Raw genomic sequence first — 23693 nt, forward strand, 5'->3', positions numbered from 1 at the left:
TTCTCAGCTAGGAGTGGTTCTGTGTTGGGTGCAAGATGTTGCATTTACTCTTGTTGAGCTTCATTAGGTTAACAGAAGGAGAATGGAGACCCTCTGAAAAAGTTATAACTGCCATATAGGCCAAAAGGTCTGTAAATAAGGTTTTGAATGTCAATAGTGACAGTTAATAGTCATTATTAGTTCTAGCTAATAGAATTAAAACCTCCATTCTTGTGGTAGGCAGATTTTACTGAGAAGATTTTTGATCTCACTGAATGGATTGCATCCCTGTAGCCTTACAGAAAAGCAGTAATAAAGCAAAGACTCTTCATAAAAAACTATGGCTTTGTTGAAGTGAAAATTGGAGTAGTTCAAATGAGACTATTTGATGAGTTACACAGCAAGAGAGTCTATAGCCTTATAATTAAAAAAACCCTAGAGGAATAAGGAGTTTTTTACAGGAATTTTGAGAAAAATTTAAAGCAGATGTGGTACTAGAACTAGTAAAGATTTTGCCTTAGGTTATAGTATATTGTTTGTGGGAACAGGCATATCATGTTTGGGTCTATCACTTGGCAAAATGTTCAGGCATATAAGCATCAACTGCCACTGTTGCCAAGAGTAGCAACTCAGCCTGTCTTTTCTTGCTGTCCCTGATGGGACAGTCAGCCTTTCTAAAATTAGTAATAATAGAACAGCTTAAGTGGGAAAAAGTCAGCATGGTTGCTGAAGTCCCACCTCTTCCTATTCCTGGTGCCTGTTCCTTTTTCTGCAATAATTCATCTTTGTGCCATTTCAGTGCAAACTGGGTTGAAGATGTGATCCTGTTGAAAATCAACTCCTTTTTGGATTAGATTTTGCTTTGAGAAATTAGACCCTTAGTTTGTTCTAATTCCCTAGAGTACATGTGTTTGGGCTGATGCAAAGCAATGATGTGGTAGGGACAAGAGTAAACAAATGGGCCAGGGAAGTAATTGAACAGCTTTTGGCAGGCACTGTGGTTGGCTGCTGGTGTTTATTGGACTTGGTAATGTAGTTAAAGACAATTTCAAGTGGAAATAAATCTGAACTCTGAAGTTGTGTGGGACAACCAGTTACAGCTATGTGTGAAATTATGCATGCAGTAGTAGCTATTTCTAGGCAGGGGTAACATTGTAGGAGTTAAAACACTGATGCTCAGAAAAGGCAAATTTATATCTTTTTTACAGGTTGGCCTGACACAGCCATACTGGCACTGCTAAATTGTTGTCTCAGTCATTTGTAAATTCATGTGTAGCTACTCAGCATGAATGGCTTCACCATTTAAGTGTGTAGACTTCACCATTTAAGTATGGCAGTCTTTGATCTGACATTCTAGAGGTACTTTGAAGCTTAGGAGATTGGCATTTTGATTGTTGGGAGGGATATCAATTTTAGTTTGAGTAATCAAAGAGTTTGTGCTCTCTCAACAGAGAATGTTTTTCTCTGATTAGTGAGGCAGGATTTTGCACCCCTTCCAGATGACTGGCTCAGTACACACCGGTTCATCTCTGACAATGTAGGAACAATAAGGGTGATTTAAATAGCTTGCTTTTGCTTAACCTGCTTTTGGTTTGCCCAGCTTACTCACTTAAGTAGTAACCTTTGCAAATGGTTGAAACAATTTTTCTTTAGCCATCTGCTGTAATTCAAGAGTATTGTATATTTTGATTTGATGAGTTTTTTGGCTGATAGTGAAGGGAGTCCTTTTCTGGAGTGTTCTGTAGAAGTGGTAGAGTCATAGTTCTGAAGGGATTTAAAAGACATGTAGATGTGGCACTTGGGGACATGGTTTAGTGGTGCACTTGGCAGTGCCAGATAAATGCTTAAACTCAATGACCTTAAAGGTCTTTTCCAACCTAATACCTGTATTGTAAGTATTCTTGTAAGATGACTTTCAGCACCAGAATTTAGGTATATACATAATCTTTTTTGGTTCTTTACTTCTTTGGATGCAATTAAGTTTTATATCGGACCACTGTTGTTTTTTTTTTTTTTTGTTTTTTGTTTTGTGCCCTAGGAAAGGAAAATATGTATTTCTTGATGGGTGTAAGAATATACTGACATGCCAAGAGTAACAGTAAACTAAAAAAGGGTCTACTTATTGAAAGGAATAGAGAAATATTTTGTTTTCTTCCTCTCTATTTTAAATACATTGTTTTATCTGTTCTTTTAGCTGCAAGCCTGTGGGGTCCATATAAGGACATATGGCAGACTGTAATGAATGCCATTTGGAAAAGGCAACCTGAAGCTGTTCATCGTCTTGATCAAGTTTTAAAGAAGCACAAATCTGACTTCATTTCTCTCTTCAGAAATCCGGTACTGGACTGATGCTCTCTTCTGGAATGAGCTGGAGAGTTGATGATTTCCTCTGTCTTATATTGTTGTCTTACCTGCCATTTTAGACCCTGGCCATCCTTTTCATGTGACATTTTTGTAGTACATAACACAGATGTTTTATATCAGTCCTGTTCTGCTGTAAGAATACTAATAGTATTAAGTGGGAAAAGAAATACATACATATTGTATTGTGTCATCTACAGGATAATTTTATCTATGATGATTTTTTTTCTCTCATTATTTGAGTGCTGTTTTGAAAGGAATACTAAAAGTATTTGATGATCCATCAGTCATGTATTAACTTTTTTTGTTACTCTTGTGTATCTGAACTAAAGCACAAAGTATTTTGTCTGGTTTTGCTCATATTTCAATCAAATTGACAAACAAAAAATAGGTGAACACATGAACTTAAAAAATACAGAATGTGTCTTGTTCAGAATGCCAGATAATGTGAAAAAACTCCCTGTTTCTTGGCTGGTGGATTGTAGGGTAGTAGCTAGAAATATATCGTCTTTCAGAGGTGCAATTTCTCCAATAGGAGATGGCTTTTTTAAATTGAAAGGTCAGAAAATTTAACAGTCAGCTATAGAGTTTCACCAGTATATTTTAGCATCTCAGTTTAATGGAAAAAGAATGATGTAAAGAACAGTTGGGAGTAACACAACAGTTCTGATCAACAACCCAGATGTCTTTCACTGAATTGATATAAATTCCTGTTGAGAATTTTATCAAAGTTTATTTTCAACCACTAATATTTTGAGTAAACTAAATGTCAGCACTGATTGTATAAGATTAGTTTTTTATGTTCCCACAAAGAGACCACTGCTGTCCAAGCATGAAGCATTTTTAGGATGCCTTTACTGTCTCTGTTTAAAAACACTGCCTTTGTTTTTATGATGACAACTTAACCTGACAGAACCGTATTTGTGAGGAAGTGTTAATGAGTAAAGCTTTATTCAGTATTTGATCTTGCCATTTTGAATAACTTCTGATGCTTGTTTCTCTTGCAGCCAAAAAATGTTCAGCAGCATGAGAAAATTCAGAAAGCAAGCACAGAAGGAGTTGCTATCCAGGGTCAGCAGGGAACTAGGCTTTTGCCAGAGCAGCTCATCAGAGAAGCCTTTATCCTCAGTGACCTCTTTGATATTGGAGAGCTGGCAGCTGTTGAGCTCCTTCTAGCTGGTGAGAAGGGAAAAAATTCAAGATCTGGAGAAATACAGATTAAATAGGGCTTTCTTATTGAAGTGTACATTTAAAGTGAAGGGATGATACAGTGAAGGCCTTAACTTCCTATCACAGAATGTTCTTAAAAAGAAATACTCACTATAATGTCATATGGTGGCAAACCCTAATGTTTGTATGCTCAGCTAATATAGCCCCCAGCAAAGGGGGATATATTCTGAGGAGGTTTTATGATTTACTTTCTGTATCATTGAATTTAAACATAATTAAAACATGATTGAGAATTTTTCCATAAAGCAGTGTAATAGACACTGATTCTTCAAATTATGTATTAGTTATATATTGCTGTGTGATTCTCTAATCTAATAACTGATTAGTAAGAGAAGTATTCTGGAGAGTGACACATTCTTTGTGTAGAAGATTGATTTTAGAATTATTAAGTTAAAATTGTTAGTTATTACTAGCTACTCTTCATTAACTTGAAAAATTTGTTAAAGAGGTAGATTGCAAATTTGTCACCTTTGGAAAGCCATCTTCAAGTCAGGCTCACTTTCTATTTTGAACTTGAATTTTCAATGTAGTTTCAGATAGAAAATTTCATTTTGAATAAAATATATTTCTATGATAATCATCTCAAATTGATTATTAAGATGGGTACGTATCAGTGGCAAATACCATTTGGACTAGCATTTAAAAAATTTTTTTGTATGTTTTAGTAGTTGAGTAATAATTTTACCAATAGCACCCAAAATATCTGTGATTTCTTTAAAGTGTCTGAAACAGATCAAAGTGGTAGTGAGTAACCACAGTTACTTTGAATACGATATTTATATTTCAATTAGAAATACAAAGATACAGAGCTGTTATCAAGGCATGTGTGTTTAGCTCTCTGTCTATTTCTGTGCATTTCATTCGCTAGGAGAACACCAGCAGCCTCACTTTCCTGGCCTGACCAGAGGTCTAGTGGCAGTTCTGTTGTACTGGGATGGGAAAAGGTGCATTGCCAATTCACTGCGAACCCTCATCCAGTCACGCCAAGGCAAGACGTGGACACTGGAACTCAGGTGTGTATCAGGGCAAGAAGCTGATCAAAACTCTTGGTTTTGAGTGCTTTTAGAACTAATTAGACTGAAGGGAATATGTATAGTCTCAGATTTGCTTTTTTTCTCGTAACATGGTGCAGCTGCTTTCATGTTTGTTTCTAAAGTATAATCTTTTTTTTGCTCATATTTTTGTTGGATTATAGGAATATCTATTTTACTTGCAGTTCTTTCATGCTACCTCAGCTTTTGGCAGTATTTTATTTCAGACATTGTCCCAGTCATTGTTGCTCTAACTATTGGTCATTGCTCAGTATTTGAGGACATTGCTGTGTTCTGACTTTCTGTGTACTGTAAAAGGGAATTTTGATCCTGGATTTCCTTAAAAGGAATGTACTGTCTACTGGTGAACATTATATGCTATTATACTTTTGCCTTGAAAAAGAAAGCAGTGCACACTGCTTCCAAGTTGGCTAGAGAAAGATGAAAAAATGTATTCTAGTGTAAATATAAATTGTGAGTGCAGTATCTGGAAAATTGTATTTACTAATAAGAAAGCCTGTGAGTTATGTTCATCTTTTATATATAATACTTTTTTCCTTTTAATAGAAATCTCAACTAGCTGATCCCTGCCTAAAGACTCTGTATCCCTTCAGCATAATATTTTGAGGGCACTACTTACTGATTAGTGATGCGTCTTTATTTACTCTCTGGATGTAATTTATTTGTATGTTTTTTGTCATCAAATACATTTTATGGGATTCAGTATTTTAGACATGTTTGTGACTGGAAAACTATGATTAATTGTTAAATTTCTATTCTTTCCATTACAGTCAAGAGTTAATTTCCATGACAACACGCTTTACAGATGACCTAATGGAGCAGGGTTTGACTCAGAAGATCCTCACACTTGTGTCTAACATTGATTTGAACAATGAATTTGATAAACTCCAGAGAGAGCGAGGATTGGGCAGTGAGAAACATCGCAAAGAGGTAAAATTCACTGAGCATGGATATTCTTCTGTGTTACTCAACACATTAGGACAGAGTTAGACTGCAAGAAGTCCTTTGCCTTTGCACAAAGTCTGCTGCTGTCTGAGATTACATGTATTGCTCCACAGCTTGTGTAATATCAGTGTGGGATTCACATTGCTTCCTGCATTTCTATTTTGCTGTTGCTCCCAGATGCTAGGACATGTCTTATTTTTAGTGAAGAATTGTAACAGTAAAAATCTAAGCCTAATATTTACATTGTGTGTAAATTTCTTCTTTTCTAAATTCTGAAGTCTGAATTTTAAATTATCAGCACTACCATTATCTGCAATATTGACATAAGAAAAGTGAACTAATTCACAAGTTATTAAAACAGATGGAAACCAAGTTGAGTCAGGTGAATAATTCTCTTAATAGCCCAATTGTGTTAATATGAATGAAAGCATTTCTAATAGTCAAGTGAAAATTGCTTAAATACAGTGTCATCTTTGTAGTTCTTGGGCTTAATTGACATTGTCACTAACTGCAGCATAATTTTACTGGCAGGAAGATTTTAAATATTATTGTTTTAATTTTTGATCTCATTTCTAATGGGTGATCTGCTTTAAAATCATTCTGTGTAATAATAAATCAATTTACTTTCCATTGGATAAAGAACTAGCTTTACACTTTTACTATGAATCTAGAAACTGTGAAAAGAGTGTCTTTCTCATTTATCTTAAATTACATTAATTTACCTTAGTTTCACCTGAAGATTTTTTTTTTGGGGCAAAGGGAAGGTTGACTGTAACTGGGGTAACTGCTAGTGCACTTGTGTAATTAGAGACCGGGAGTGTGCCTTCTGTGTGATCCATTTACAGCTATGTAAATTCTATTTAGATTGATGTCTCTTGGCCTCGGCAGGGTTACTGGTTTGTGTGTAGTCATATTCCCAGATATCTACTTACACCTTTCATTAAATACATGTAAATATAAATACAATTAACAAGCAGAAGGGTCCTTTTTTGTTTAGCAAATAAACCCAGCATTTTCTGTAGCTGCTGTGTTCAGAGTGACTTTTTGTTTAAGCCAGTCATTGTGATTGACTGAGAAGGAGAAATTGAACATGTTACCAGAATAGATACATTAACCGGGTTGGTTTTTATTGTTTGTTTGTTTGTCTTGTAAAGGTTTCTGATCTCATTAAAGAGTGCCGACAGTCCTTGGCTGAAAGTCTCTTTGTCTGGACCTGTCAGTCACCCCTGAGTAAGGATGACACTCTACTCCTCATAAGTTACCTGGAGAAGGTAACAGTGGAAGCTGATGGCTCCTTGGATGGAGTGAACTTGTCTCTTCTTATGGCTCTCCTTTACTGCTTTGATGTCAGCTTTCTGGAACAAGGGGCAGAGGATCGTGAAGGTAATGCTGGCAGCTTTCCCAGAGGTTACATTGTGCAGATGGATAAATTGTTGTTTGAGCAGTTTTGTTATTGATGAGTAACAAATTGGCAGGATTTTGCATGTGTTTTTTCCCATTTGTTTACTGAGTATTGGTTTTGTTTTTGTTGTTGAAGACTTGATGCACCGGCTCCCTCTGCTAGCAGAAAGACAGTACATAGCAACGATCCACACTCGGCTTCAGGAGTGCCAGCCCTGGAAATTACCCGGCCTGCAAGCCACTGTCAGATTAGCCTGGGCACTGACATTGCGAGGAATATCCCAATTCTCTGATGTGACAGGTAAAGTTCAGTTGCTGCACATTAGTATTCAGAGACTGCAAGTGGTGTAAGTCAAAGGATCCATTACCTTTCTGAAGTGTTGTCATTTACTTCCTTAAAACTTTTTATATGTGGATTTGGTGGTAGTGAAATGAATTGCTCTGAAATGTACACAGATGTAGAAGTAATTACTTACTAGAGATTAATAGTGCCTCATTGAAGTGAAAGAGATTTTAACGTACTAGAAAATTCAAGCATTTAATTTTCAGTTTTAGTATCATTTGAATCTGCTTAAATCCAGAATGGATTCTTGATTGTGTTTTTTTTACATCTGTAGATGTTAGACCTCAGTATCTTGAGATGATGAATCTATTCATAATTTTATTTTTTCCTTTCCGAACCTCACAAATCATCTAGCTTTCTACTATGTCAAAATTGAGTCTACTCCAAAATATCTAAAAAAGAAAATGTAAACAATATCATTAATGTTTAAATAAAGTAGGTTTGTGGTTCTTGGTTGACTGCCTTAGTTTTTTTGGGGTAAATGGATACGCACTGTAACATTTATTAAAACAGAATAGAGGTCATCATCTGCCATTAATTTATCTTTTTTTCAGTCTAGTTCTCCTGTATAGTAGCAAAAACAGAGCTGATAGAAGCATGGAAATTTGCATGTCTATGTATCTTGAAATATATTTGTTTGGTAACAGATTGTTACTTACTTCTTCCCCTCTTGTGAATTTTGTTGCCCAGCTCTAGCAGAATTCACTGAGGCAGACGAGGCAATGGCAGAGCTAGCGATTGCTGATTATGTTTTCCTGTTCCTCACTGAATCTGTTGTGGCGTCCGAAAATTTCTACCAGGAGGAATTTTACATTCGCAAAATCCATAACCTTGTCACGGACTTCCTTGCACTCATGCCAATGAAAGTAAGTTGTTTGGGTGAGTAGCACTTACTGAGAAGTGTGGGCATCTCTTCTAGGTTTCTGTTATTTGTACAAGGTAGCACAGAGATTCAGATGTGATGCTCAGCTTGAGGTCCAGCTCCAGAAAACCTGTTTGCTTTATAGAAGCCATAATGTTTGGGGTTTGTGTTCCACACTGAAATAGAATGTGGTTTTTAAAACACTTCAGTATGGTGAGATTTGCAACACAAGCTTTTATGGTGGTAGTAGTGTTTGTTTTACATGATTAAAATTTAAATGGATGCTGAAATTCCATTTCAGTTTGGGTTTGGTTTTTTTGGTTTTTTCCTGCTTTGGCTCAGATTTTCAGTTAGTTGAAGCTAATGCCTGAGGACAAAGAGAGATGTTCATTACAAACAGGATTTTGTAATGCGGAATATAAGACAAAATCTGACCATTGACATGCATTCTAGTTTGATGTAAGTCAGTACTAGCTGTTTCACAGGGAATTGTTAGTAGGCAATTGAGTATAGCCTTACAAGGCAACTTTTTGTCTTAACTGTTGACAGCAGTGGTTGGCTTATGTCCTTAGTTATTTCTACTGAATCTCAAATTTTAGGTAAAAAGAAGTGTCTGTTTTGCAGGATCTTTGTTTTGCTTTGTGTGTCTGTGTAACCTTTGTTCAGTTTTACTTAAATCTCTAAGTCAGCATTTTAATTAATTCTTCTGCATAGTTTTTGCATTTATGTTGCTTGACAGTGATGATTTGGGTAAATCTTTTGGTTGCCTCCATTATATTTATTCTGATCTTGATAATTAATTATCAAATAATTCATTATTTAACTTATCAACATTTTTTCTTGTTCAGTTAGTATACCAATTTAGCTAGTTTGCTTTGACCCTTTCCAAAGTTATTTCTAGTTTTGAGTAATGTTTTCCTATTACTATTATTTTAAACTATTTTTCCCTAATGAGACACATTATTTTGCTGCTCATTCAATTTTGCATATTGAGATATGTTATAGACCATGAACTAGACTCTATTGACTGTCAAAATGTTTTATTTATGTATTGAATTGGTTGCTTACTTCTGTTTCTTGTTCTTCAATGTCTCCTTAATATTTAACAAAACTTTTAATCTCATGTCAGTTTGCTTTCTATAAGCCTCTGTTGGAGTCTCATGTCAAAAGCTTTTTGAATTTAAAATTAAATGTCAGCTGGTTTTTGTGTAATAATTAGCATTTTCAACACAAAGAAGTTTAGGATGCTGACTAAATGGTTACTTTAAAAAAAAATTGCTTGCCATTCTTCTTGCTATTCTCTCTTGTTTTTCCTGTGGTATTTATTGACATGTGATAATGCTTCTGGCTGAGACGGAGTAACTCCAAAGTTGCATCAGTTCTGACCTTTTCAAGTTGTAAAGTAGCTGCAAGTAGGAGTAGTCTTTAATGGTTAAGAAAGGTGCAATCAACAGATCTATATACATGAATCAATATTTTGCATTCATGTTTGCATTTACATTACATGTTTCTTTTCACTCCTTGTGAGTAATGGTCTAGCATCCTTTGAAACTAAGCTGTCTAGCTTTTAAATTAGAAAGAGGAAAAGGATCCACCTTTTGGAGCCAAACCAAAGTATCTGATGCAGTCAGTTAGGAAAAAACTCCTGTGATACAAGTTGAGGGCTTTTGCTATGTTCTAAGGGCTTTGGCAGTAAGTTATAGTCAATCAATAAACTTTGCATGCAAGCTCTTGGGAGGGAGAGAGGATTGAAAAAATAGAAAATTGAATATTCTTGTCATGTTCGTGCAAGTACGTTTGCTTTCTTAGTTTAATAGGCCATGTAGACAATTCCATTATTTCTGTTTATTTCATTCTTAGCTAAATATAGACCACTGTTTCCTTTTCCACTTCATAAATCCTGCAGGTGAAACAGCTGAGGAACCGTGCTGACGAAGATGCTCGCATGATCCACATGAGTATTCAGATGGGTAATGATCCACCTATTTCCCTTCGGAGAGATCTGGAGCATTTAATGCTTCTAGTAAGCCTTATTTTCTTGTAAATTACTGTGACAAATAATGATTGTGACTTTCACTTGTCATCTGAAACTTGTACCTGAATGATGCCATATGGTGCTGGATCTTTCCCTTTTGAGATGAAATTTTCTTTCCTTAAGTACAGATACTTTTCTATAATTTTTCATATAAAGGAGTTAATTTGCTGCCTTGGTTTCTGATGTTAATGTCATGGTTTTTATTATTTTTTAGTAAGCAAATACTGCATTGTTTCTTACATTTGAAGGTTTTAGAGGTTTTACCCCACTGTTGACAATTACTCTGATAAATAATTGAAATGTTTAAATAATTCTTATGTGTTGATATATTTGTAATGAAAGTTTGGGAAGACTGTTTTATATTTGCTCAGTAAGGTGACTCCATCAAGACTGATGGAATTACAAATTCCCTTATTTCAGTAGAGTTTTGACCATAAGCATACATTTTAAAGAATGATTTTGTCATATTTTTAATAAAATAAAGAAAATCGGAATAAAATAAAATGGAAATGAAAATACTTATATTTGTTTAAATATTAGCTATTAGGGTTGCTTTACTGCACATTCAGAAAAATCTATGTTGAAAAATAGATTCGTGTACTGAACTCTGAGGTGTTTTATATTTTCTGATAATTTAAAAGCTTGTATTACTAGTCTTTTCCAAAGATTTCCTTCAGGTTATAGGACATCAGCAGGAAAATTTGTAGTGAAATGCTTTCTTAAGCATCTCATATAGCTATAGGAAACTTAAATGAAGAAATAAAAATTTGCTCTGAGAAATTTGTATGTTGAGATAGCAGATAAGGTTTCTAATTATGATACTACCTAACTTGTAAAATTAATGTATAAAGGTAAGCATATGGTTGTTTAAGGAGAAATGACACTGGTTTTTTTTAGCAATGATTTAATCCATAATAGTAAAATACAAAATTATTAAATTTTCACTGATATGTGCATTTTGAATTTTGCTGGCTGTCACTAGTTCCAGTTCTCTTATTTAGAAGCTGTGATTTTCAGAAAGTTTTAAGAACTGGAACACCAGCCCTGTGATGCTTTGCCTCTCAGATTTTTATAGCTAATCTAGAAGCAGTGCTTATTTTTGAAGTAATTGTTTTTTTCTTCCTGGAGTTGTTACTTTTCTTGCATCTTCCTTTTTCTGACAGATTGCTGAGTTGTACAGGAAGGACCCCTTTAATCTGGAGCTTGCCCATGAGTACTGGTGTCCATCAGAGCCCCTGCAGACCTCCACCATCATGGGCTCCTACCTTGGAGTAGCTCACCAGCGACCCCCTCAGCGCCAGGTTATCTCCATTTTCTTGAGTACTTACTAGTAACTTAAAACCAAATTAACAAAAACCCTCAAGCAACAAATTTTTTTTTGGTATCCTTATTACAGATAACCTCTAAGAAGACCTTACCTTTTTTCAGTGACTGAATTGCATGTGTCCTGCTCTGCATGGCATGGTGGTTGTTGCTTCTGCCAGCCATTCACGGTTGTCAATAAACTTAGCAAGAAAGAGTACTAACAAACCTCTTTGAAAATGTTGTTTAGGTTTGATTTTTTACAGTTGCTGAATGGATTCTGATAGTTCTCTTGTGTTTTTTGTGTGATGACTTCTGCATGCCTTTTTCATTTAACTGAGAAGTTAGATTCCTTAACAATAAAAAAACCAAAACTTTATTAACTGCAGTTGATAGTATTTTAGGGGTAAAAAGTCCTAAGAATATTTAAATTATTTAAAGTCCTAAAATTATAGTCCATAAGAGACAGAACTTAATATTAGAATGAGGATACAATCTAAGCAGGTAAAGTAGACATTCAAAAAACTCTTTGGGTACCTTGGGTTCTGTCAACCCTTTTGAAGGAATGTGCAGTGCTAGGCAAAACCTAGCCAAAAAAAAAAAACGCAAAAAATCAGACACATCCCAAGACTCACCCAGAATACTGGCAACTTAAATTAGGGCCAGGTGCAAGCAAGCCTAATGTCTCTGAAAGGAATCACTGTGTGTGTGAGTCACTGTTCAGGTATATGACAAGCACACTGAATTCTTTACTTGCACTGTGAGATGTGCTAATAATACTCCTCTGGAACATTTGGGAGCTGAAGTAAATTTTATCACTAGAAATACAGAATTGCAGAGTTATTATATTCTGCAGTCACGTGAGTTATTTTGTTTAGTTTCTCTTTCAAACATGTCTGACTGAATAGGCCAGTCTGCAAAGGAACTTGTCTACCCCGCCCTCATTATGTTAGAATTTGTTTTCTGACTTTTACTTCTTAATGTTTTCCTATAATACTCAGCTTTTCCTTTTTTTTTTAAAACACTGATCTTTATTTGTTCTAGGTTGTCTTGTCAAAGTTTGTTAGGCAAATGGGAGATCTACTTCCTTCCACAATTTACATCCCATACTTGAAAATGCTGCGGGGACTGGCTAGTGGGCCTCAGTGTGCTCATTACTGCTTTAGTTTGCTAAAAGTCAATGGCAGTAGTCATGGTAAGAGAAGTGACACTTCAGCTCTTTCTCAACTCCTTTTCTTTCCAAAAGTGCGAAGACTCATTTGAGATGAATTGTGGCCTCATACTTTTAACATTTCATTAGTAGTACAAAGGTGAAACTGGAAGTCTTTACTTGAAAATGTAATCTGAAATAAAACCTGCCGGATGAGGTAGTTAGATGTCTGAGCACCATGGGAGCAATTCACCTAGCGAAAAAATACTTAAAAAAAAAAAAAAATCCATGTCTTAGCACCTAAGAAGTGCAGAATGTCAGTGTTGCTTATTATAAAACAAAAAATAAGTAATGTCTTAAAGCTAGCTGTATTTACAAAATATACAATGTAACTTTTCTGAGCTAACTTTGTTCAGAAGCGCTTTGTTCAGTTAGAATTTTTGGATTCATTTAATACAGTAGCACTTTCTCAAAGTAGGAGATGCTAGTCAGTCATGTGTTTTGCATCAGTTTTGCATTGGTCAAATTATTAAAAACCCCTCTTCTTTGAAAATAGAAAAAATGCTGCAAAGATTCCAATTCATAAAACAGAAAACTTATTTATGCTAGTTCTTTATATTAGCACCTTTCTGTCTCAAAAAAACCCATAAACAAGCAAAAGTCCCCAAACATAAATGATTAATTTTGCATACAATGACTTTCCTTTGAACTTTACTTTTTTCTTTAGATAAGAAACTTTTAGTTTTAGCCATCCTGCTTTTCACCCTGTGAAAGAGTAGAAAGAAAATCTCATCACCTGTTTGTCATTTTTCTAGTGGAAAACATCCAAGGAGCAGGTGGCAGTCCTGTCTCCTGGGAGCATTTCTTCCACTCCTTGATGCTTTATCATGAGCACTTAAGGAAAGACTTGCCAAGTGCAGACAGTGTCCAGTACCGTCACCTGCCTCTCCGAGGCATCACACAGAAAGAACAGGATGGATTAATTGCATTTTTACAGCTGACCACTGTTATAGTCAATTGGGTAAGTAACATTTTATTTGCTTTTCTTTGTTAAAACTTCTTTATTTCCTTGCAAATCTTCATCATTCAGCTCTGAAGTTCTCCTTGACCAAAAAAAGTATGTAAGGAAAATTTATCTAGCAGTTGTCATTTTATTAGTGAACTCTGTAAGTATGGGAAGCATCAGGAGTAACTGTAATGACCAATCACTGAAAGTGTAGGTGAAGCAGAAAGAGATGATTCCTTTTCCTGTGTTCTTGGTATTGCTCATTTTCTTGCTTACTTGACTCTCATGCTGGTAATGGAGCTGGTAATGTCTTTCAGAAGTGAGGTATATTCACAATAAATCACTGTGGAGTAGGAAAGTTCTTTGCCTTTATTTATGAGTTTGAAAAAGCAAAAGTATTAGTTGAATTCAAAAGGAAGTGATAGAAATTTGGCAAGGAATGTGATCAGCTGTGAAAGTTGCCTCCAGGGTTATGGTTTAAAACATCCCCAAACCAAGGGTGTAAAATGATTTGAATGAATTGACTGGAAGAGAATTCCAGGAGAATAAAATTGCAGTTCATAATTTTGTATTGTGAGTTGTCTGTGTAATTCTGAATAGTGTATAATTCTGCTCTCAAGTACCAGATTTTGCAGCCTGAAATTTTTGTGATACAGTGAGATGGCCTTGGTTTTGCTGACACAAACACAAGACAGATCAGTGAAACTAAATATGATTTTTAAAAATCGTCTTTGGCAGAAATGATAATGGGGTGATCCTGTTTGAGCTGTAATGTCAGTATTGGATATGCATGGATAAAGGGAGCTCTTAAAAGTAATATTTCGTGGCATCATTAAATCATAATCTGGGATGAAGATAAATTTGTTCTAAGGATGCAGGGAATTACTATTTGATGAGGCTAGAGGCTTGTTCCTGTCCAGTGGTTCATCTCAGAGTCTCTAGTGAGCTTACGTGAGTGATGATCCTGTTCTTAGACTAAAACAAAATGATAAAAAAGTTCTTAAAAAACATCCAAATGAAGTGTGGGTTCATAGAAATACACAGAGATAGGAGTATACAGAATGTTTGTAATAGAAAAATGAAGAAAAGTCCCTCTACTCATGCTTGAAGAAGCTGCTAGAATGTAAGTACTTAAAGACTAATTCCATGAATGGTTGTCCACTAAAAAAAGCAGATTGTTATAAGAAGCCTGTATTATCCAAATAATTTTTCTGTGTGGATAGGCAGAATTTGAGTACTTGTAAGTCTTTATACTCCGCTCTTTGTGTAATTAAAATGGTTGGCTTTGGAATTGTCTGCTATTTGTTTGATATCATGTGTACTTTCAAGTACAAAGAGTCTTTGGTGCTGAACCGTGAATTAGAGATTGTAAGACATGAAAAGCCTTTAAAGAAATAATCTGCAGTTCTGTTTTCTGTTTATTCTGTAGAGTGAGAATGCTCGCTTGGCTCTTTGTGAGCACCCTCAGTGGACACCAGTAGTGGTCATCCTGGGACTTCTGCAGTGCAGCATTCCTCCTATTTTGAAAGCAGAGCTATTAGAAACCCTTACTGCTTTTGGAAGATCTCCTGAAATAGCTGCTTCACTCTGGCAATCCCTGGAATATACACAGGTATCTTAGGATTTTCAGTGCTTAGAACTGTAGCATCCAAGTTAGTTGAAATTGCCAGTAGTATATTTGAAATAGCATTGCATTTCTTCCTAAAATTTCTTTTTGCCATTGTTGGATATAATTTTTTTCACAGTTAATGAATTGGTTCAAAGCAGTTAAAGCTTTGAAATGATTTTGAAAATGACAGTATCGCCTCAGAGATGTCATTGGCTGTGCTTATTTGACATCAGTACAGGTTTCCTAACAGTCCTGTTTGAACTGTAATTGCTGCCTTATTTTTAGTTGCTAATAAGAGACCCTGACAATAATGACATCTCACCACCTTTGCTTCTTAATTTATGATATTTCTTAAAATACACTATTGTAAGAGATAATGAAGAAAATGTCTTTCCCGTACCCAATATAAGGTAAAAATCATTAATGTGAAAACATGATGCAGATCTTGGAGAATGTAAAGCTGGAAGCATACAAGTGTCAAGCATAATTCAGCCTCTCAAATAGAAAAATCTTGGCTTTTTATCCTTTAAAAGGATTTAGAAAACCTCTTCTTAGATCTAAAACGTGATGAGTGTTTTTTTTTTTACTCCTGATAAAAATTGTGGAGATACACTTTGATTATGTGAAATGTGTTGGTCTGTTTTCATTTCTCTTTCTGTTTCAAAGATATTACAAACTGTGAGAAGTCCAGGCCAGAGACAGGCAATTGGTATTGAGGTAAGAGAGTCTCTGTACTTTGGCAGCCTCTCTGATCATCTGCATATGCATTTGGGAAGCACTTGCAGAGGCTGCCTCTCCTTCATGTGTCCATGGGAAACTTTTCTAATAGACGCTGTTGTTTCACTGCTTTGTAATTTACTTTCAAGCCTGCTTGTAATGTCTGGAAAATTTTATCCATTTTTGCATTTAGTTCAGCTTCATACTAGAACAGAACAGCATCTAAACCCTCAAATTCCTCACTTCTTACTAAATTTTTCTTAAATTGGACTCACTTTTGTTACGTCTTGGTATATAGCTCACTTTGCATCTAGCAACAGTGGTAAATAAAACCAAAATAGGTAAATGTTGAGGCATATCTTCTATTAGCTCAGAAAGGAATGAATATGTGTTGCTGAACTGAACAGTACTGATGCTTTGCTGCTTTTGCTCTGTTTGTGTTGTACTGTAGACAGAAATGCTGCTAAGTTGATTCACTGTGAAGTAATTCACAGATGATGCTATTATATTATTTCTCACATGTTTCTTCCTCCCACAAAATTTGTGATTTGTCTCCTTCTCTTTCTGCTGTCCTCCTGGGAAGGTTGAATTGAATGAGATTGAGTCCCGCTATGAGGAATATCCTTTAACCCGCGCCTTCTGTCGACTCATCAGCACACTGGTGGAGAGTTCATTCCCAGCTAACCTGGGAGCAGGTCTGCGTCCTCCAGGCTTTGATCCCTACCTCCAGTTCCTCAGGGATTCCGTGTTTCTCCGATTCCGCACCAGAGCTTACCGGAAAGCTGCTGAAAAAGTAAGTTTTGGTTCAAAATATTTTTTTCCTTAGGATATAGTTGTTGATGTGGCTTAGATCTGTTTGAGAAAGCTGTGTAAAAGTAACCTAGGGCACTTGAGAGTGTTTTGATTCTGTAAGCAGGTGATATTTCAACTCATAGATCAGGATATACTTTAAAGGAGCCTGTATAAATTATCTTTTAAAAAAGAAGTTTGTATTCCTAAATTTCAATTTGCTGTGCAGGATTCTGCAAGTCTACTACATGGCTAATGATTTCTGAACATGACATGCCCAAACCTACAAGTCACATTTGTCCTTTTCTCAATGTTACCTCAGAAAATATTTTTGACTTACTTAAGCAAAGAATTTGGCTTTGGTTCTGGATGAAATACTTCTGGATGGAGGCACATGCTAAACTGAATCGTGGAGCTGGCTATTCTTGATCTATTCTTAGCTATATACATAATAAAAACTATTTGTTGCTTATACGAATAAGCAATAAATACAATAATACAATATCAGAATATGTATATTGTGTAATAGAGCTTAAAGCAGGTAATAAATCTGTTTCAATGTTCCCCTTTCACTTCAGAAAGAAAGCTTGGGTTTTCAAATTATTTGACATGATGAATTATAGTGTTGTTGGCTTGACTATATAATTTTGAAATGCTAGCCATTGTTCTGATCCAGTACATCATTGCAGTGTGTGTTGTGTTCTTTGTCATCTTGGCTTTGTTGCTTCAGTATCAGCCTTAATCTGTGTATTATTTGTTTTTTCATTATCTGCAGTGGGAAGTAGCTGAGGTAGTTCTGGAAGTGTTTTACAAATTATTGCGGGACTATGAGCCTCAACTTGAAGACTTTGTGGACCAATATGTGGAGTTACAAGGTTAACTTGTTCATTGTTCACTGACAAACAGAATTGTAGCTTGTTTTGCTCTGTTGCTTCTATCTTGGGATCTTGTTTAATATTGCAAATAAGCTGGTGGAAAGCTAGACCAAGACTTTAAAATAGGAAGATGTTAAAAATTTCCACGTAGTATTGAGATCTGCATTGCTGACTCAGTAGGTCTTCATGTACACTATTTTCTACTTTGTCTCTGCTGGGAGGATAACTTCTCTCTCTTTCATTTCTGATTTGGTTGAAGAGCAACATTTGACACTTGAACAGCACCTCGGTTTTGACTTGTTCCTCCGGACTTGTTTGGTCTCTATCTAAATCACTACTATTTGTAGGGTTAATTTAAAGGCAGCATTGTATTTGAGATAACTTTTAGTATTAACATTATTAATATATGAATTATTGAAAGTGGTAGCAGTGGAATTGTGACTTGAAGTAATTTAATTCTGAACAGCTGTCCTTTAAAAGGTTAAAGTAGATTACACTTGCCTCATTATAGGAAATCTAAGGCTTATTTGGGCCCTAGATTTTTTTTTTTTTTAAACAAAGTTTCTTAAAATGAATTCCATTGTGATGCTTGTGGATTTTCTTGTAGCAGTGCTGTGAGAACCACTTCTTTAACTGTAAATATCTTTTGAGTTGGAAGACCTGTGGGCCTCATACTTTGACAAAGAGTACTTGGCAGCAAAACTAGCTCAGAAAACTTGTTAGCTTGTTCCTGTCTTCAGCTAATCCTTCAACTTGTTTGATTATTTGTGGGTTACATGATACATTGGAGAAGTGGGTTAATCTAGTTTTGAGTAGGTGCATTTTTCAAGCAGATTCAGTGTGTGGCTCCACACTGGCATGTCTTCTCTGTTGGTGTGTGGTGGAGTTGCACACACAGAATGAGTGGAAGAAGGGCATTTTTAAAGCTGGTGCCAAAAGAAACCCTTGTACCCTTGTTCTCATTTGTGTGTTAAAAAAGATACTTACTGTTTTCCTGCTTTTATCTATCACAGTTCATGAAGAGCCTAGATAAATCAGAAGCATTAGTCTTCTCCTTTTATTTCATATCACGAAGGTCTTTGAATTTTAGGCTAGTAGTTTTGTTTTTGCATACGTTATTACAACAGTCATAGGGATTTATCGTGGACATTCTCTTTGACTTCTGGAAATACTTTTTCCCTCATTCAGGGTCTTTGTGCAGGTTGCGGGGGGGGACATAAACTTTTTCCACTTTCTTTTTAGTAAGATCTTTTTTAGGGTTAAATTTGAAATTGTGCTATTGGGTACTGGAAAGTAATGGTAATTGTCTTTACAACTATTCCCAAACTTTTACAATTTCCTCAATGGCTTCTATATAAAGAAAGTTTCTGAAGACTTTGTGCAAGGGATTTTACTTAGAATCATGGGGGCTTTTAGGTTTTGTAGCTTATGCTAACTTAAGTAAAACAGGGGGTTTTTATTGGAGGTTATAGTTTTTTTTTTTTTCTCCTTTTGTCTTTAGGAGAAGAAATAATAGCATATAAACCACCTGGATTCAATTTGATGTATCATCTGTTGAATGAGTCTCCAATGCTGGAACTTTGCCTTAGCTTGCTAGAAGAAGGGGTTAAGCAGCTTGATACTTATGCTCCATTTCCTGGTATGTGCCTAGAATTAATTTTTCATTTTTGTAATTCATTTTACAAGTTAAAATGTATAGTAGGTAGGATTTAAAGCTAACATTGCATATCTGTAACTTGTATCTGTTGCATATAAAAATTGTATTTTGGGGGCAGTTTTCCTACTGGTTAACAACTGACAGGTTTTTTTTCTTGGTGCAAGGCTTGATGAATGACATTTATGAATGTAGTCTATTTAGCTTCTCCTCTGTGTTTCTCATGTTCTTTGTGCACTGCAGGGAAGAAGCATTTAGAGAAAGCTGTACAGTATTGCCTTGCACTTCTGAACTTAACCCTACAGAAGGAGAACATTTTTATGGATCTGTTGCGGGAGAGCCACCTTTCCCTTATTGTCACACCTCTGGAGCAGCTGCTGCAAGGAATCAACCCTCGCACTAAAAAGGCTGACCACGTGGTGAATATTGCTAGGTATGTGCAGAGTACTGAGAAGGGAGGAGTTTTGGAGGCACAGAAGTGTTTGGGTCCTGGATCCTTTCATTGGTTTCACTAGTCAGTGCTCCTCTTCACACAGAGCATCTCATGAATTTTTTTTTGGTGAGGCGAGAGGTCTTCACAGGTGGTATGATCTGTGATTGTCTAGTGCAAGATTGGGATCTGTATTTATAGTTTTTCTTTCTGAATTTCCCCCCCTCATGATTTCTTCCTGTCTACCTTATGTTCAATGATTACCTTGCATATAATTACATTTTGCCCCAGACTTTGGTTGTCACAGAGTGGGAAAGTTCAATGAATTTGGCTGTTGGCCATGTTTTACAGTGTTGTCCATTATTTACTGTATTAAATGCCTACAAGCATTTAATTCTGCAGCAGTGTTTAATGTAGATATTTGATAAAAAGAATGATAAAAATTCCAGGAAAGGTTATTATCCCTAGTCAGCCTACTCATCTCTCCCAATGAACGAGCATTCAGTGTTTCATACAGGGTGAAATTTTGTTTGAAGCTTTAATGTTATCTCATGTAATTTGATTTGTAAATGTTTCATTTTTAAAATTTGATTTGTTAATGTTTCATTTCTAAATGTTGTTTAATTTTTTATCCATCTTTAAAAAGTTAAATTCTCAGCAATTCTGTTGCCATAATCTTGTGTATTTGAAGGTATCTTTACCATGGAAACAGCAATCCTGAACTAGCTTTTGAAAGTGCCAAGATTTTGTGCTGTATTTCTGATAATTCCAACATCCAGATAAAACTAGTTGGGGATTTCACACATGATCAGGTAAGTATTTGTTTCTTTGAATCTGGAAAGAGAAACTGATGGAGAAATACTAGGGCTTCATAATGTTTCTATAAAGGAAACTACATTAAAACTATATTTTGTTTTATATCTACCCACATATAAAACGTCTTTTACTGTGGCATTGGTAAAACAATTACTTCATTAATTCAAAAAAACAAAATCATGATTGTTTTCAAGAAGAAAAAGGGCAATATCCTTTGAGATAGGGAGATCTTTTTGTGCTTTATAGTCTTCAATCTGTGAGAATAATTTAGCATATGTAACAACAGTAGATTTTTTTTTTCCTGTTCACTGGCTAATTGCTAACCTGTTCTTAGAACAGCTGTGACTCTTAACTCTTGCTTATTAAGTAGATTGTATAATTTTTCTCTAGAAGTTCTATCAAATTATGTGAAGGGAATGATGAGAAGTATTTGGTTTAGTACTCTTAAAATTGTTTTAATTTCCATCCTTCCATTGTTGAATACAGAGTGTTAGCCAGAAGCTGATGGCTGGATTTGTGGAATGTTTAGACAATGAAGATGCAGAAGAATTAATTAATCCAGATGAGGGTATGTAAAACGCTTTTTAAAATGGCTTAAACAGTTGTCTTTTGCATGGAATGAAGTTGATGAAAGAAGTGTAAAAAGTGTTCTTAAGTCAGGAAACAATCTTCCTTTGTTTTCTGTGGAATTGGGCCTTAAACAGAATGAAAAGTACCTGTATTTTGTTAAAGTATGTCCACAGTATGGTGAGCCAGCTCCAAATCGAGTCTGTTTTCAGAAGACAAGTATTTAACATTGCTTTGGTTATATTATTTACAGCTGTATTAACAGTAATTTGCAATTTTGTTCTTGTATCTCTCTGCAGTAATAAAAGTTCATCCCTCAACATTCTTGTATTTAACTTGAAGACACTAAAGATTATTCTATTAGATGGATTTTTTACTTCATTAGTCACTGTATCTGTTTTTTCTCCTTTTTCTAATCAAGAGCTGGAGCCGGAGAAGAAGCGGGCACAAATCCATCATGAAACCAGGATCCATATTCTGAATCTCCTTATCACCTCTCTTGAGTGCAGTCCTCCCAGCCTAGCTCTGTATCTCTTGGGATTTGAACTAAAGAAACCTGTCAGCACCACAAATTTGCAAGATCCAGGTATGAAGGGGAGAGGTTGATCTGCCATTTAATTAGTTCTGCTAACAACACTGAGAAGATTTATTGGGAAATTTATGGGGAAAAGCAGTTCCTCTTCAATTAAAGAATAAAACAACAGGCTTTGAACAAGTCCTCAAAAGCTACATGAAAAGATGTATTAATACTCAAATGCAGCATTTAAAGAACTTTAGGATTTGAGTCTTTGTTTAAGTGTTTTGGACTTAAAATTAGACTTGAAATTAGAATTGTGGGGGATAATGATAATTTAGAAGGGAAACATTAATGTATTTATTATTTAATGCATCGTAGTTGTGTCCCTAGTAGAAAGAAGTTGATTTGATGATCCAAGTTGTACCTGCAAATGACAACATGTCAACCTACTAAAGAGATTGTTGCTTTTAACTGGTTCTACTTCTTGGCTATTGTTCTGTCCTTGCTCAAGCTCCTGTTTAAAATTATTTATAGGAAAGAAAACCAGTTTTGTTTTTTAATGTTGTAGAAGAAAACCTTTTAAGACAATGTGGGATTTCATGCTAGTGCTAGGAATATATAAATATATTAATAATATATATATAACAATGCAAAGTTCAGAAAGATCACTCCTGCTGCCTTCAAGTTGAATTGGTGAGAGTAATAGTGTGCTACTTTGTGTCTTGTTCGCCTCCTCAGTTTTTAATTGGTATTTTACAAAACAGACTGAGCAAGTCTAACAGGGATGATGGGGGAGCTGGATTATTCAGCCTGTGAGGAGAAGCTGAGGGAAGTCTGGAAAAGAGAAAGGCTCTGAGGAAACCTAATAGAAATCTTTGAACACCTGCAAAGATGTAAATGACAGGATAAAACCAGACTCTTCAGAGGAGTGTAGCAGGAAGATGAGATGCAGTAGGCATAAAATGAAACAAAAGAGGCTCAATTTGGATATAGGAGAAATTTTTTCACCAGAAGACAGTGAAGCAGGTTGGCTGTAGAGGTCATGCAGTCTTCATGTTGGGAAGTTTTCAAGACCCAACTGTCTGAAGCCAAGAACAATGGTTTGATATCCTAGCTACATAGCTAGCAGTAGTTTGGTGTTGAGATGTCATGGTGTCCCTTCCAGTCTGAAATACAAGATTATTTCCCAACTCTTTTAAAGGATGTTTTACATAAACAAGTTTGAACAACATTCAATAATTTAATTTTAGTTTTTTTGAGAAGAATATTTCTCATTATCTTCAAGTTTGTATTGGATGCTCAGGACCAGCAGTTTTTAGTTCTTCATAGTTCTAAATGAAATATAGATAGGATCTGAGTTTTATTTCTTCAGATATTGTGAAATACCTGTAGTTACACAATACAGGTAACTGATCTGCACCCACACAATTTTACAGGGCATCTATCATATGTTAGGTCAGTGATGAGGAAATCTGTCTCAAAGGTGTGAGAGACCTTGCCCACATCTTTCAGTTTTCTTGTTAATAATGTGAAGAAATAATGACTGTAAGACATTTACCTCAAGATAATAATTTCCTGTTAAAGCATAAATTATACATGTTCAAACAGAGATTATTTCTCCTGTAAGAACTCTGATTATTGATGCTTTTGCTGCTTCAGGACCTCTTTTAGGGTCGATTAAAGAATTAATTGGCTAAAGGAAGAATGCAAAAAGACAGAATTTTGACTTCAGTGTTAAAATCTATTCCCTATTCCCCACAGTTGCAGTGTCAGGTGCCTTTAGGAGAATTAGTCATTAAATGGCTGTATTTGTAAAATAAGACGGGAGATTTTTAAAGCTGTTCTTTGAAATTGTCAAATGACTCTTGGTTTAAAAGTGTAAAACAAGAATTCAAATTGATTCACTACCATCTCAAAAGCCTACAGACTAACTATAAATATTTTCATTAGGCTTTTGCTGAAACATGGTTCCTTCTTTGATTTTAAGTAATGGTGATAAAACTTTGCCAGAAGTTTTTGTTGCAGCTCTGTGGAGCAGTATAGTGTAGCAGAG

General features: G+C 35.4%; 1 protein-coding gene across 1 annotated transcript in view; it reads left to right on the forward strand.

Moving 5' to 3' along the window:
* The first annotated feature begins 2178 nt into the window (after positions 1–2178).
* NUP205 (nucleoporin 205) overlaps positions 2179–23693 on the forward strand; it is a 42321-nt gene continuing 20806 nt past the window's right edge. The window contains exons 1-20 of the mRNA XM_058804897.1: positions 2179–2316; positions 3348–3519; positions 4439–4583; positions 5393–5552; positions 6722–6950; positions 7105–7269; positions 8002–8177; positions 10080–10196; positions 11372–11509; positions 12555–12705; positions 13476–13681; positions 15096–15278; positions 15942–15992; positions 16576–16785; positions 17557–17656; positions 19158–19295; positions 19554–19743; positions 20432–20552; positions 21043–21124; positions 21545–21709. Coding sequence (XP_058660880.1) covers positions 2218–2316; positions 3348–3519; positions 4439–4583; positions 5393–5552; positions 6722–6950; positions 7105–7269; positions 8002–8177; positions 10080–10196; positions 11372–11509; positions 12555–12705; positions 13476–13681; positions 15096–15278; positions 15942–15992; positions 16576–16785; positions 17557–17656; positions 19158–19295; positions 19554–19743; positions 20432–20552; positions 21043–21124; positions 21545–21709 — 2998 coding nt within the window. The 5' untranslated portion in view covers positions 2179–2217. The remainder of the gene's footprint in view (positions 2317–3347; positions 3520–4438; positions 4584–5392; positions 5553–6721; positions 6951–7104; positions 7270–8001; positions 8178–10079; positions 10197–11371; positions 11510–12554; positions 12706–13475; positions 13682–15095; positions 15279–15941; positions 15993–16575; positions 16786–17556; positions 17657–19157; positions 19296–19553; positions 19744–20431; positions 20553–21042; positions 21125–21544; positions 21710–23693) is intronic.

Source organism: Ammospiza caudacuta, chromosome 5, assembly GCF_027887145.1.
Source record: "Ammospiza caudacuta isolate bAmmCau1 chromosome 5, bAmmCau1.pri, whole genome shotgun sequence".
Taxonomy (NCBI): Eukaryota; Metazoa; Chordata; class Aves; order Passeriformes; family Passerellidae; genus Ammospiza; species Ammospiza caudacuta.